The following is a 14,793-nucleotide window of genomic DNA, read 5'->3' on the forward strand; positions in this document are numbered from 1 at the left end:
CCGCCACCACCACTCCCCCCAGCCCCAGGGATTAGTGGTATTTATAGCAAACGCTCCATCTCACTTTTCCCCAACGAGGCCAATTCCTGCTGGCCAAGGGAGTGCAGGCAGTGCTGCTGGCCATGGTGGCAGCCCAGTGACCCACACTGGGGCCCTGTTGCCAGCAGCTCCCAGCTTGGGTTGATTTAATTGTGTTTTCCTTTTCCTTGTGCAGCTCATCTTGTGCCTGCTCTTGGCTCCAGCACGCTGAGCCTGGAGTGGAACAGAAGAAGATGGAGCTGGAGCAGCCCCTGGCACTGGCTGCCCTCACTCTGCCTGCAGGTAGGACTTAAAAATAGCCTCTTCCTGCTTGGTCCGTGTGTTCACCTCGGAGCCAGAGCTGAGCAGCTCTGTTCTCTCCATGCCTCTGCTTCTGCTCTGTCTCTCCTGGGAGCCCCAGAGCTGGCACAGGGGTTGGCAGCACCAGGCTGGAGCCAGGGGCTGCCCAATGAGGCTGGGGCTCTGGTCCCTCATGGCCTGAGAGGAGATGCAGTGAGTGACTGGTGCTGCCAGGAGCAGAGCAGAGAGCTGAGCATGTCCCCGTGGATCAGGTTTCACGCTCCTGTGCTCTCTGGCATTTTCCTCTCACAGAGATGATGCCTTCCTACCTCTTACCTTGGTCCCAGGCAGCCAGAGTCACCCCAACCCTGGCTGCATGCTGCTCTCTCAGCCTGCAGAGCACAGTGTAGGATGAAATGACACCAGATGGAACCAGCCCGCTCCTGTGGGAGTATTTATTGGTTTGCAGGGGCTGCCTGAGCCCAGTACCCATCTCTCTGGCCCTGGGACTGGCCATTCCCCATGCTATTTGGAGGTGGGGGTGCCCTGGCCGAGCTGCAGCAGGGAGTTGGTGGTGTAGTTCTGGAAGAGGGGCTGCAGGAACATGCCAATGGTGCCAAAGACACAGACGAAGACGAAGATCCATAGGAAGAGGCGGTCGATGACCATGGCCACGTACTTCCAGTCCTCGCTCACCTGCAGGGGGCCAGGAGAAATGCTGGGTCAGCCTGGGGCCTGGGGTATTGCCCGACACTGCCCCGACTGGGATTTGCATATCTCAGAGCCTGGAACCTGCTCCCTCAGCACTGCAGCTCCTGGGGCTGCCTGCCAGTCTGCCGTGGGCCTCATGGGGCTCACTCCCCCTGCTGTCGCCCGCACCAATGAGCCCAGGAAGGATCTCCCCAGTGAGCAGAGCTGGGAGGGGGAACTCTGCAGAATCTGCAGCCTGACTGCTGTGCAGGGCCAGGCCTGCTGGGATCCTCTCTGTTTCCAGAGCAGCTGCTTCAGCCTGGGACTGCAGTGGTGGGTCGGGGATCAGTGAGCACAGGGCTAGGCAGGGACCCCCTTGGTGCTTGTGCAGTCACTCCCCATGGCACAGCCGTGAGCCAGAACACACTCTGCACCCCCAGCTCTGCCCACTCCCAGATCCCCACCACCCACCTCCACTTACACTCTGATGGGTCAGGGATCAGTGCTGGACCCCACTGAGCACGGGGCTAGGCAGGAACCCCCTTGGTGCTTGTGCAATCATTCCTTGTGGCACAGCCACGAGCCAGAACACCCAGCTCTGCCCACTCCCAGATTCCCACTGCCCAACTCCACTTACGCTCTGATGGGTCAGGGATCAGTGCTGGCCCTCACTGGGCTAGGCAGGGACCCCCTTGGTGCTTGTACAATCACTCCCTGTGGCACATCCACGAGCCAGAACACATTCTGCACCCCCAGCTCTGCCCACTGCCAGATCCCCACCCCTCCACTTACGCTCTGATCGTCGTCCTCGCTGCGCATGTGGTCGGCGATGAAGCGCACGCCGTCCACCGCCTCCTCCAGCCCGCAGCCGCAGCCCGCCCCGGGGCCCGCCGCCTGCCCCTGCCGCTCCCGGTACCCGTTGAGCCCCTCGGCAGCCTTGGCGGCGCCGGGGTTGGCGTAGCAGGTGCAGGTGTGGGCCCCGGCCTGCACGAAGAGCGTGGCGGCGGCGGCGGCGCGTTCCTGCGTGTGCCGGCGCTGGCGCAGGCGCTGGCGGGCGCAGCTCTGCCGCGGCTGCTTCATGAAGAGCAGAGCCGGGAGCTTGTGCAGGAAGAGGGTGCGGACCCAGGGTGGCATGGTGTGCGTGGTGGGCGAGCGGTGGTGCACGTTGAGGACGCAGACGCTGGTGACGATGGAGAAGGTCACCAGCACCATGGTGAACATGAGGTACTTGCCCACCAGTGGTACGTCCAGTGAAGTGGGTGGCACGATCTTGGAGATGAGCAGGAGGAATACGGTGAGGGCGAGCAGGACAGAGATGCAGAGCGTCATCTTCTCGCCGCAGTCGGATGGGAGGTAAAACACGAGGATGGCCAGGGAGGTGATGAGGATGCAGGGGATGATGAGGTTGATGGTGTAGAAGAGCGGCTTGCGCCGGATGATGAAGTCGTACGTGATGTCCACGTAGGTGGAGTCGTCGGGGTTCTCGTTGCGCCGCCCCGGCAGCGCCACGATGTCCCACTCGCCGCTGGGGGTGAAGTCATCCAGGCTGGCCACCTCGCTCTTCAGCACCAGGTCGATCTCGGTGCGGTCGTAGGTCCAGGAGCGGAACTTCATGGTGCAGTTCTGCTGGTCAAAGGGGAAGTGCTTCACCTCGATCTTGCAGGCGCTCTTGTAGATGGCGGGGGGCAGCCAGAAGATGCTGCCATCGTAGGAGATCACCGCATTGGAGTAAAAGGAGACCTCGTACATCCCATCGGCACTGAGGTGAAGAGAGCTGCTGTCAGTCCTGCTGTTGTCAGCCCCAGCAGTACAACGTGGCCCCCCTGCCCTGGGTGGGCCTCGGGAACACATAGCCCCCCCCAAAAATGACCTACTTGTTGTAGAGCACCACATCAGGCAGCCAGATGTGCTTGGAGGGCAAGCGGACCTTCTTCATGTTGTCAAAGTCCTCAGGCTTCCACGTGAGGCGATAGTCCTCCCACTCCTGAGGACAGGTGGGATCAGCCCAACCCAGCCACAGGATGTGCAAGGGGGTGGCTCAGGACAGGGGGGACACAGGGGTCCCACAGAGGCTTTATGGGGGGCTATAACAGGGCAGGGTAGGCATTAGGGTCCCACACAGGATGTCTGGGATAGGGATGGGTCTCAAGGCAGAGGCGGGGTGGACATGGGGGTCTCAGGGTCACGTCAGAGTCCAGGATGCCCACCTGGGTCAGCCAGACGTTTGTGGTCATGATCTGCTCCCGCTCGTGCTGCAGAGAGAGAGAAGGGCTGGTCACCCAGGGTGCTGGGAGGGTTTGGGCCCCCCTGGCTTGCCCAGGAGGTTGGGGAGCAGAGCCCTGGCCAACTCACCACGCTGATGAGCTGCGCCAGCGACACCATCAGCTGCACGGTCACCAGCTCCGAGCCATTGGTCGCCGGCCGGATCAGCTTGTTATAGCGAGCAGGGTCCAGCAGGTACTCAACCAGCCGCTCCTCCGTGTCCGTGCCCAGGCTCCCTGGGGCATGGCCGAGCCTGAGCCCCGTGGTGCCGGGCAGGGCCCCCACGAGGCTCCGGGGACCCCCGGGTTAGAGCCTGTACCCAGTGTGGGGCTCCGACCCTGGCAGCCCGGGAGTGGGAATGGTGGCGTGCACGGGGATGGGGTGTGGGTGCCACAGCCAGGCACGGAGCAGGAATGGTGGGGGGCACGGTGATGGGGTGTGGGTGCCACAGCCGGGCACGGAGTAGGAATGGTGGGGGGCACGGTGATGGGGTGTGGGTACAACAGCCGGGCACGGAGCAGGGAGGGCCGGGGGGGCTCCGGGAGCGGCTGCACGGCGCTGGGGATCCCTCTCCGCCCTCCCTTGCCTGTCCCCGCCGTTCCGTGCCCGTTCGTGACACCCCATCCCCTGTTCGGGTCGGTCCCTGCCCGCCCCCGGCACCGCCTCGGGGAGCCGCAGCCCGCGGCGGCCGCACAGCCCCGGGACGTTCGGGGAGCGGCAGCGGCACCGCGGAACGGCCGGTACCGGCTCCGCTCCGGACCTGTGCTGTGCAACAGGCGCAGCCCCCGGGCCCGGCCCGGTCCGCTCCGGTGCCCTCCCCGCCCGTGCCGGTGCCATCCCGCCCAGCCCCGGCACTTACGTCTGAGGGCAGCGAGAAGGCAGAGGACGCGGAGCAGCGCCATGGGGGCGGCCCGGTGCCGCCACCGGCACCCGCCGCTGTCCGCGGTTCTGGCCGGGCGCTGTCCGAGGTGCTGGAGCCGGCGGCGGCGGCCCGGGCGGGGCGGCCCCGGGCGGGAGGCGGTGCCGGGCGCTGCGCCGGGGCCGTCCCGCGCTCCGGCTCCGTCGCCGTCACCGCCGCCGTCAGCGGCCCCGGGGCCGCCCCCGCCTCCGCCCCGCCGCGGCCCGGGCACACGGCGGAGGGCTCTGAGCTCCCCCGGCCCGCCGCTGCACCGGGGTCCCTGCGCGGGGCCAGCGGGGCGCCGGAGCCCCGGGCTGGGATCTGAGCGGGAGGGTTGGCGGGTGCAGGCCGGGAGCGGAGCCCCCGCCGTAGGCCCGTAGGGGGTGTCAGAGCCGGCACTGCCGGGCCTCGGTGAGCCCCGTCCCCGCCGGGCTCCGGCCGTGCCCGGTGCCCCCCCCCGTGACCCCCGGTGACCCCTCCGGGCAGGGGCGGGGCTCCCCGCCGGCCCCGCCCCGCTTCCCCGGGGCTTACCCGCCGTCACTTCCCGTATGTCGCGAGACGCTTCCGGCGGGGCCGCCCCGCCCGTTCCGCCGACGGCACTTCCGGGAGCGGGGCCGTCCCGCCGCCATCTTGGGCGGGCTCCGGGGCTGCGGCGGCGGCGGCGGCGGAGCGGGTCCCTCCATGGGAAGATGCAGCGGGCGGGGCCGGAGGAGGCGGCGAGGACGCAGGCGGCGGCGGGGGGACCCGGGCGGAGCGGGGCCGAGGTGGCGGCGGCCCCCGCCGGGCGGCTCCTGAGGCGGGAGCTGCGGCTGCTCGAGTCCATCTTCCACCGCGGCCACGAGCGGTTCCGCATCGGCAGCGCCTGCCCGGACGAGATCAGCTGCGAGTTCGTCCCGGGGGCCGGGGCCCGCGCCGGCGCCTCTGCCTCCCGGGGGCCGCCGCCGGGACCCGTCCGCATTCACTGCAACATCACGGTGAGGCCCGGGGGGCGGCGGGCCCGGGCTCTGCGGGGGCACCGCCAGGCGGCCCCGCCACCGAGGGCTGCTCCTTGGCGGGGACGGGGCTGTCGCCGTTGCGGCCCGGGGTGAGCCGGGCCTGTGCCCCAACGTCCCTGGCGGCGGCGGCGGGGGGCGGCTGCCGCCGTTCCCGCTCTCCGTGCGGCCTCCGGGAGCTCCTCGGGGCCGCGGCTCACGCCGAGAACAACCGGGGGCAGTCCCGCCGTCCCGGTGTACGAGAGCTGGCCGTGCCCCGTGGTGTCTGGAACCCCCAGTGCTGTCCCGCTGCTCGTCGTCAGGCGTGGAGCCCCTCAGACCGCCCCCGTTTTTCCCCGGTTTTCTTTTGGGTTTCCCGGGGCGGCCCTCATCTCCCTGGAGAAGAGGAACCTGCGGCGGCTCCTCCTCCCTGCTGTGGCTCATCCGCACCTGTGTTTGAGGAATCCCGGTGCCCTCTTTGACCACAAGTTACAGCTGGTTTGTGTCTCCAGACGAGGAGGGCTAGCAGACCTTGGACGGCCCCTAGTGTAGAGTCTGAATGGGACTAACAACCAGAATTTTCTGGAGGGGCACGTTGGGAGTGTTACCAGAGGCTTTGTCTTGGATTAAAGGTGCCTGCTCGGCCTCTGCTCTGCGTGGGTGCTGCCAGGTTCTTCTGTAACTGCTGGTGCAAAACTGTGAGGGTAGTAACCCATGGGACACCCTCAGTGCCCTGCCTCTACTGCCTTCCACCCCTAATGGCCCCACAGCCAGAGGAGTGACCAAAATGCCACTGTCCTCCCTCCCTGTTCCACCCTGGGCCAGGGAACACAGCCCAGAGCCAGCCCAGCATGGTCCCAGTAGGGGTTTGTGCTGCCCTCAGCCCCAGGGTTATGCTGGAGGGTGGATCAGTCACCTGTGGCCTGATCTCTGTGCTACAGAGGGATCTTCAGCCCTCACCCCGTGTGGCTCACTGCTGTGTGCACCACAATGGTCTCCATCCCACCAACAGCCCTTTCTCCCCTTTTCCAGGAGTCTTATCCAGCTGTTCCCCCCATATGGTCTGTGGAGTCAGACGATCCCAACCTGGCAGCTATCCTGGAGAGGCTGGTGGAAGTCAGGAAAGGAAACACCTTGGTGAGATGTACTCTGCTGCCCTGGGCAGGGGAGGGCTGGAACTTTTGGGGGGTAACTCCCTGCTTACGTGTCCCCAGCTGCCTCAAGTGGGGACAGTAGTAGTCTCATAAAAGTTCCAGACATTTGGGGTGAACTTCTCTGATATCATTTGGTGCCAGGGTGGGATTTTGCACCCTGATTCCTGCTGCTTGGAGCAGGAGGGAGCAGCCCTGGGGCCTTTGCTGCTGGCTGGGCACAGAGCTCCCCACACTTCACTGACCCTCTGTTCTCTGGACAGCTTTTGCAGCACCTGAAACGAATAATCTCTGACCTGTGCAAACTCTACAACCTCCCCCAACATCCAGATGTTGAAATGCTGGACCAGCCTCTGCCGGCAGAACAGGTACGTGGCTCAGGAAAGGGCTCCCAGAGCTCAGAAAACAAGTTACACGTTCTCTGCTGTTTGCTCTGGTGGCTTCTGAGGTTCCCAGGGGAGGAACACAGAGGGTGAGAGCTTGGATTCCTGTCCTGGGTGATGCCAGCCTGCTCTGCTGGGCCTTGGTGCTGTTTTCTGTAAAGGCTCTCAGCTGCTCTTTGCTTTTAATTTGGTCCTGCTTGTTCATCCCTGTTTGACCTCATCTGGGAAGACAGCAGAGCATTTTCCCAAGATGCTGACCACAGAATCTCCATCCCTTTCCTCTCCACAGAGCACCCAGGAAGAGGTGTCCTCTGAAGAGGAAGATGAAGAGATGCCAGAGGTAAGTGCCACCTTAGTGTGTGAGCAGCTGAGCACAGGGAGGAAGGTGCTGAAAGGTATGGGGGTACAGGGGTCTTGCTTGGCAGAAGCTTGTGGCCCCCAGACAGGCAAGTTTGGACCAAAGGCTGGTTAATTCTGGGCATTTTGATGCTGAGGATGCCGAGGCACAGCTGGGCTCCACATATTCACAAATCCCAGGAGAGCACTGTGGCCACATTTCTCTTCGCAGAGAAAAGCAAGGCACAATTCTTCCCAAGAATGTTTCTGGGTTTCACATTCTCTGAACCTCAGAGAAAGGAAAAACAATTCTTATCTTATTTACTCCTCCTGTGTTGTTCAAAAGTGGAATGCATGGTGGAAGATTGTTTACCTGAAGGGAGTTGATAAATGGATTCTGGTGTGAGTGTTTGGATTCACTGACCAGTTGAATCCAGGTGTGTGTGTGGGCTGACAGTCATGAGATTCTGAGCATTTGAGTGCTGGGCAGATTCAGTTTAGATGTAAGGTAATATAATGTGAAATAGTATAGAATATTATAGTATAATAAAGTAATTAATTAGCTTTTTGATAAGATGGAGTCCTCCTCATCATTCCTCTCCTTCATTGGGGGCAAAGATAATCCACTCTAGAGCACAGAGCTGAGCATGGCCATGCAGCCATGGCCTCCAGAGGCATGTGGATGAGCTGTGAGCAGAGCTGCTTTGGGCAGTACATGCTGTTCTCTAAAGCCTGAAATTCCTGCAGGAGAATTGGAGAGATGCATTTCTGGGTTGCTGTTGCTGGCAGGGAAATCTCTGTTGCACAGAACTCCCACAGAGAGGATGAGGTCAGGCGGTTGAGTGTGCAAGTGAGCTAATTGCCAGCAGTGATGGAGGCAGCCACACTTCACTGCAAGCTCAGGGCACCTTGCTGCACAACCCACAGGCTCTGGGTTGTTTGGTTTGCAGTTTAGAGATCTGTGGAAGTGGGTGGAATAATCTTGAATCTCCATGGTGACGTTTAGCAATGCCTCAGACACGAGAACAGCATGGGCACTGAGTCAGCAGTGCTGTGGAGCCTGGGGGCAGGTCACTGAGCAGCAGCACCCCAGCACTTGGGGGGCTGTGCCAAAGTGAATTGCCTGCTAAATTAAGGCTGGGCTTTGCCACTGTCCATGGGGAAAAGGGGGAGGGTTCAACTGCCGCCAGCCTAACCTTGTGAATCTGCAAATCTGCAGCTTTATGGGAAATCAGAGTCTGCAAGGCCTCCGCTCTCCTGGGCTGGAAAAATGAATCCTGAGGAGCTGAGCATTCCTCCTTGTGCTTTTGCTAATGCCAGGCATTGTGGAGGGAGAATGCTCGTGTAGAGCAAAGGTTTTGTGCTGAGCAGTGGGATTTGTTCAGCTGTGTGGAGGAGTGAAGCAGCAGAACTGTGCCCTGGCACACAGATTTCTTATGCAGGTTAATCTACTCGAGGGATTTTCTAGGAGGATCTATTTTCCTGTGAGAGTCTAAAAATGTCCCAGCCCTTCCAAAAACGCTGCTCAGTAGCCACGAGCAGCCCAGAGAGGCCAGAGTAAACACTTGTTCAGAGGATTTAGTGCCAGAGCTGGAGCTGTACATGCCCACAGCCATTTCCAGGCAGCTGAACCCTGAGTGCATGGGGAGAGATTTCTGTAGTGAGCCCAGATGGGTTTTTCCATCAGGGGCTTCCACTGCCACGTGTTATTTTGGTAAACAGTGGGGGCCAAAGGCTCTTCTGGGGTCAGGTGCTGCACTTGGGGTGTGCTGAGCTCATCTACAGAGAGACCTGCTGTGAAATCCCCACTCTTGTTAAGGGAATAACATCCCATGCAGCTGGATTTGGGTGCAGGGATCTGTTTTGGGTGCAGGGGTCTGCTCTTCTCGTGGTGCTGGTGCCCTGTGTCCCTGTTGGGGTTTGGCTAGCCCAGGGGTCCGGCAGCTCTGTGCCAGGGGCTGTGCTTTGTTCCAGCCACCCAGCAGTGTGGCACAAGCTGCTGAAGCCCCAGATGTGCCAAGATCCAGGGTCATGGTTACATGGGGCTTGCTGAGGACTGAGAGATTTATGGGTTGTTATTAACAGGGGAGAATCCAGCAAACAAAGAGCTCACATGAGCCCAGTTGAGTGCCCAGAACTTGTGTTTTCCACTCTGTTTGTGCCTCAGACCAGAAGCTGGGACTTCCTGGGGGGAAGGAGTTGCACTAGGAATCCTTCCTCAGCACTCAGAGCAGGAAGGAGCAGAGGCATATCTCTTTGAGCTTTCCTTTCCCTTCCCAGGACACTGAGGACTTGGACCACTATGAGATGAAAGAGGAAGAGCCGGCAGATGGGAGAAAGACAGAGGATGAAGGCATTGGCAAAGAAAACCTGGCCATTTTAGAGAAAATAAAAAAGAACCAGAGGCAAGATTACTTAAATGTACGTGTCGCCCAGTGGGCAGGTGGGCTGGGGAAGCAGAGGGACTCAAGGGCAAGAGTGATGGAGGCCCTTGCCAGCCCTCCAGCCCTGAATCAGAGGGTCCCCAGCCAAAGGTACAGCAGTACCAGTTCTCCAGGGCTGATGGGGCTGAAGCAGAGCAGTCTGTGCACTGCCTCTGCAGCTCAGGGAGGGTACTCAGTGACCCCAGGGGCATTGGTGCCTCATGGGGCAGTCCTGCAGCAAGATCTGGGGCTGCCTTCTGCCCCAGCAGCTGTGCCTCTATGATCACCTGAGGCTGTGGAGGTGGATTGTGCTTTTGTAGCCCTGGGCTGAGATTCTAACACAGCAGAGAGGCCACAGAGGTGTTTCTGCTGCAGCTGTGCTGCCTGAGGTGACATATTGGGCTGAGAGGTGCCAGGCAGGATAGAGGCTGGACTGAGTTGTGGCTGAGCTGTTGAGCTCCTAGAGCAGTAGCCATGGTTGGGTGCAGCATAACAATGCAACTCTCCCCCCCCTGTTCCTTGCAGGGTGCAGTGTCTGGGTCTGTGCAGGCCACTGACCGGCTAATGAAGGAGCTCAGGGATATTTACCGATCACCAAGTTTCAAGGGCGGTGAGTGCTGCAGGAGCTTGGGGGAGGAGGAGGAGGAGGATTCCTGCTCCTCCTGTGGGGTACCCAGTGGGCCTTGGGGCTGTGCTGCTCAGCCGAGGGGGAGGATCTCCAGCATTGCATGGTGTGACTCTGTCAAGAGTGATTAAAAACACCTTATACCCTCTCTCTTCCCTGCCACTGCTGGATGGAAGTGAGGAGCGTGCTGGGGTTGGAGAATCATCTGACTTTAAGGGAAATGCTGTTCCTGCTCCTTTCCTGAGCCCAGGGACTCAGAGAAAGAAACTGCTGCCCTCAGGACTGTCCTGGATAGGTGCTGCTTTTCATGGAGGGGCAGTACCCAAGTGAAGTTGTGCTGCAGAGCTCAGGGAGTTCTAAATCTGGGTGATGGCTGAACCCCCTCTCAGTGTCCCCCACAGTGACCCCCTGTGTTCTCCTTGCAGGATACTATGCAGTTGAACTAGTGAATGACAGCCTGTACGATTGGAACGTCAAACTCCTCAAGTAGGTGGCCCAGCTTGGGATCATGCGTTTTTGGTGATGGGACCAGAGGGGCACATGAGCATGGCAGGGCAGCACCAAGCAGACCTTGAGTCAGCCTCTCTCAGGCAGCTGGCTTGCTGTCTCCACGACAAAAAGGAGATGATATCTCCAGCCAAGATGAGGTAATGGGAGCACTCTGCAAGTCTCTGCTGTTCCTAGAGTGCACAAAGAGGTGCAGCAGGCAAACCCTGAGTTTCACACCCTCCAGACACCAGTGCTGCTTTTTCCTTGGGCCAGGCAGCCTTTATTTTTAAGCTGTCAGTGTGGAAAAGGGGTGTGATGGTCTTCTCTGCAAACCAGAAGGAGAATTTTGGCAGTTTGTGCTGTCAGTGTGGCTGTGCAGGTACAGCAGCTCGGGGTGGTGGCACCAAGCTCAGCTGGCCTGAGCTGCACAGCCCTGCCTGACCCTCTGGGCTTTTCCTCTCACAGGGTTGACGAGGACAGCGCTTTGCACAACGATCTTCAAATCCTCAAAGAGAAAGAAGGAACAGATTTCATCCTCCTCAACTTCTCTTTTAAAGTAAGGCTCCCCCTCCCTGAGAGACACTGACCCAGCGAGGCATCAGAGAACTCAGTGGTTCTGCTTCTTTCTCTCTTTGCAGGATAACTTTCCTTTTGATCCACCATTTGTAAGGGTTGTATCCCCGGTGCTGTCAGGGGGGTGAGTAACTATGTGTCTCTCTCTGCTCTGCAGTGCTGCTCTTTGCAGTAGGTTTCACTGGGTTTATCCAGAGCTGTGCAATGCTGTGATTTCCTTGACATGGATTTGCCATTGGGAAGCAGACAGTGATGGTGTTTTTAGCATATTTTTTTCCATCAGAAATCTAATCAGAGAAGATGTTTCACCTCTGGAGCAGTGGGTGGGTATAATCACATCTGTCTGTGTGGTAACTTTTTGTCTGATTCCTTCCCAGGTATGTTTTGGGTGGTGGTGCCATCTGCATGGAGCTGCTTACGAAACAGGTGGGTGCTGATCCCTGGGGGAGCTGTTGTGCCTACCACACTCCATATTCCTGACATCTCCTGCCCTTCCTCTGCCTGCCAGAGCTGGGGGAGGCCCTTTGCTTGCCCTGGGAGCGCAGGTGGGTGGGTCTGGTCTCACCTTGTGTTTCATCCCTCAGGGCTGGAGTAGTGCCTACTCCATCGAGTCTGTGATCATGCAGATCAGTGCAACGCTGGTGAAAGGGAAGGCACGAGTACAATTTGGAGCCAACAAGGTAGGGTCTGGGCAGTGTAGGAGAATGGGGGCACAGCCAGGTCTGGCTGCACAGGGGAGGTGTGTGGGATGGCTTCCCCAAGGTTCCTGATGGTCTCCTTGCCTTCCCTTGCAGAACCAGTACAGCCTGACAAGAGCACAGCAGTCCTACAAGTCCCTGGTTCAGATCCATGAGAAGAATGGTAAGGGCTGAGGGAGAGGGCCTGCATTTTCCCTTGCTTGTTTGGGCTCCCCAGACAGACCACTCGAGTTTTGTCCTGCCTCAGGTGCAGAGGTGGCAGCAGCAGTGGCACATTGTGGCTGCAGAGTGCTGCTGCCCTCTCTGGGCTCTGGTAGCTGTAACTAGAGGCAGCCCCTCACTGATTGCTTGGACTTGATGATCTGAGAGGTCTTTTCCAACCTAAATGATTCTGTGTGGTGTTGGGAAGTCAGCCAGAGGAAAAGGCTCCCAATAATCAGGAATGTGTGGCCCTTTAGAAGTGGGACCTGGCTGCCTTTGACAGCTTCTCCAGGTGCAGTTTCCTCCCTCACAGATCTCTCCTCATTTCAGGCTGGTATACACCACCCAAGGAGGATGGCTAGTGTGAATGCTGCAGGACCAATCTGAATATCTTCTGGATGCTCTACTTGGATCTTAGTGATGCCTCTTGGCTTTCTCCCAGGATGTAATAGCTCTGCCTGTTGCAGGACAATACTGGCTGTTCAAAACTCTAAATAACTGTTTAAGGAGTTGGACTGACCCACAACACTTGCTGGGCCCATGCTAGCAGGCATTCTTGTTAAAACAAACTCTTGAGCCTCTTGTATTGCTGGAAACTTCTGACTCTACTCCAGTCTAGAGCATCCTCCTTACCTATGCTATGGATTTAATTTATTTTCTTATTTCATGTACACTGCTTTTTTTTGTTACGGTGTATGATGGATGTGTATGGAAAATGTATCTTTGGAGAAAAATTACAGTTTGTTAATTTGAGAATGCTGGTCTAAATAATTTTTTTCCAAGCTCCTGCTGGGTGGGTTGTGCCCTGCAAACCCTGCTGCAGCCCTGGTCCCAGGGTGGGGCAGTTGTGGAGCTGTGGTGGGCCCAAGCCCTGCAGGAAGACTTGGGAGAAGAAAATCCCCTTTTCTTTTTTGGCATGGAGGGAGCAGGCTTTCTGCCCCATCTTCCCTGGGCAAACTCAGCTTTTCTCTATAAACTGCAGACTTTCAGCTCAAAGCGCAGATGGGGAGATGTGTGAGGCTGCAGTGGAGGAAGGGTCTGTGGGTGTACCCCAGGGCTGCCAGCTCCCACCCCACACTTCTCCCTGTCCTCTTGTTGAGCAGTGAGATGAGCTGAGGCCTGAGCTTTGTCCACACATGGAGGCTGAGCCCCTTGTCCCCATCCCTGCTGTGCTGTGGCTTCTCTTCTGCAGGGAGTGGGGCACGGGCTCTGCCCTGTCCTGCCACTGTCCCCATCCCCAGCCAGGACCTGTCCCAGCAGTGAACACCCCGTTCTATGGGGTTTTCTTTTACTTTCCTTAAGCTGCTATTCCTCCTCTCCTTTGTTCTCCAGCCCTCCATGATGGGGTTGCTGCAGTTGTGGCCTGTTTCTCTGAACCCCCAGAGCCCTGTTTTGAGTCAGCTGGAAGGAGATTTGGCTCTTGGAGCTCCTCTAACTCGGGCCATGTCCTCGTCTGGAGGACAGAAGTGACGCACCAGTGTCAAAGATGGAACCATGCATATTAACTCACTGTGTTTGAATAAAAGTCATTAGAAAATCAAAGAGCCTCAGAACTCCATTATCTACTCCAGCAGCTGCTTCCCTGTCCTGCTCAGAGCCTTGGAATAAAGAGATGCTGTTAGGAGAGGGATTACTTGCAGCTGCAGGAGCAGCTCTGGCCTCAGCTTGGGGACTATTTTTAAGTGCTTTGCTGAAAGACCAGAGGATTTGTGAAGCTGAGCAGCTCTGCCCTGTGTCCTCCAGCCCAAACCAGCACCTCTTGGGTTTCTGGCTCCTCTCCAACCCTGCTCCTGGTACTGGAGGCTGAGGGGGCAGAAGTGGCTGCACTCAGCTCCCACCTTTAGCTCAGGAGCCTGCTAGGTAGCAGGATAACTCAGCTTAATGAAGGTTTAAAACACTTGTGGGGCTTTCTCTTGGGTGAAGTAGGGGCTGCTCTGCTGAGCCCAGTGATGGGATTGGGTTGGGATTGGGTGTGCTGAGTTGTTTGCCATGAGCTCTCCCACACTCCCAGCTCCTGGTGGCTTGACAGGCTTGACTGAGCAGAGCTGAAGAGGGCCCTGCAGGACACTCTGTCACTGGGATGCTGACCTGACAAGCATCAAGGCTGAAAGTGAAGCAGGAGCAGGTGTCTAGCAGGCCACCTGCCAGTCCTGTCTGTTCACACCTGCCCAGGGAGGAGCCATCTGAGCTGGGCTTGGCCTCCATGGCCACCAGGCTGCTCAGGGAAGGAGCTGTGCAGAGCCACCGCTGCCAAAGGCACTCCCAGGCCCTCCCCTGTGGGAGCTGGCAGGGAACAAGGATGAGGGAAGTCTTCCTGAAGGAGAAATGTGGCACATTGGTGTGAACACCACTGCAGCACAAAGTGACCAGGACAGTGCTGCCTGCACATCTGTCCTACTGAGGCCCCATAAAAATTGAGAGGGATTGAAATCTGCCTTCTGAAGGAAAGAAAAGGAACCAACACCCGAGTTTGCTGGTGGGGGAGCAGAGTTTTCCTAAGCCTCAAGAAGGCAAAGCTGAAGGCAGGCGAGATCCCTGGCAGTTCGGGCACCAGCCTGCCAGGGGCACCGCGCACTGCGAGGCACATCCTGCCCTGAGCGCCAGCGAGGAAATCCCATCACTTCCTCCGGCTCTGCCAGCGCCCAGCGCCTCCCCCTGCACGGAATGAGAGCCTCTATTCTGCCACAAACTCCATCCTGGGCCTGTGGGAGCCATTCTGCCACAAACCCCTCTCCTGTTCCCACAAAGTTGCAAAGGGGTTGGTGTTGTAAGGAA

The 14,793-nt window shown here is 58.8% G+C and overlaps 2 protein-coding genes across 2 annotated transcripts; one reads left to right on the forward strand and one right to left on the reverse strand.

Moving 5' to 3' along the window:
* Window positions 1-806: 806 nt before the first annotated feature.
* CHRNB2 (cholinergic receptor nicotinic beta 2 subunit) lies at window positions 807-4,279 on the reverse strand. Its single transcript, XM_058821901.1, has 6 exons — window positions 4,130-4,279; window positions 3,361-3,506; window positions 3,216-3,260; window positions 2,883-2,992; window positions 1,801-2,767; window positions 807-1,014 (listed from the first exon to the last, which is right to left on the reverse strand). Exons 1-6 carry the CDS (start codon window positions 4,170-4,172, stop codon window positions 844-846), a joined length of 1,482 nt encoding a protein of 493 aa, XP_058677884.1. The 5' UTR covers window positions 4,173-4,279; the 3' UTR covers window positions 807-843.
* A 517-nt stretch (window positions 4,280-4,796) lies between these two features.
* On the forward strand, window positions 4,797-12,774 carry UBE2Q1 (ubiquitin conjugating enzyme E2 Q1). Its single transcript, XM_058821903.1, has 13 exons — window positions 4,797-5,142; window positions 6,172-6,276; window positions 6,554-6,658; window positions 6,963-7,013; window positions 9,290-9,430; window positions 9,958-10,042; window positions 10,483-10,543; window positions 11,012-11,102; window positions 11,185-11,243; window positions 11,497-11,545; window positions 11,704-11,799; window positions 11,914-11,980; window positions 12,349-12,774. Exons 1-13 carry the CDS (start codon window positions 4,858-4,860, stop codon window positions 12,378-12,380), a joined length of 1,227 nt encoding a protein of 408 aa, XP_058677886.1. The 5' UTR covers window positions 4,797-4,857; the 3' UTR covers window positions 12,381-12,774.
* The last annotated feature ends 2,019 nt before the right edge of the window (window positions 12,775-14,793 follow it).

This window comes from Ammospiza caudacuta, chromosome 30, assembly GCF_027887145.1.
Source record: "Ammospiza caudacuta isolate bAmmCau1 chromosome 30, bAmmCau1.pri, whole genome shotgun sequence".
NCBI classification, from domain to species: domain Eukaryota; kingdom Metazoa; phylum Chordata; class Aves; order Passeriformes; family Passerellidae; genus Ammospiza; species Ammospiza caudacuta.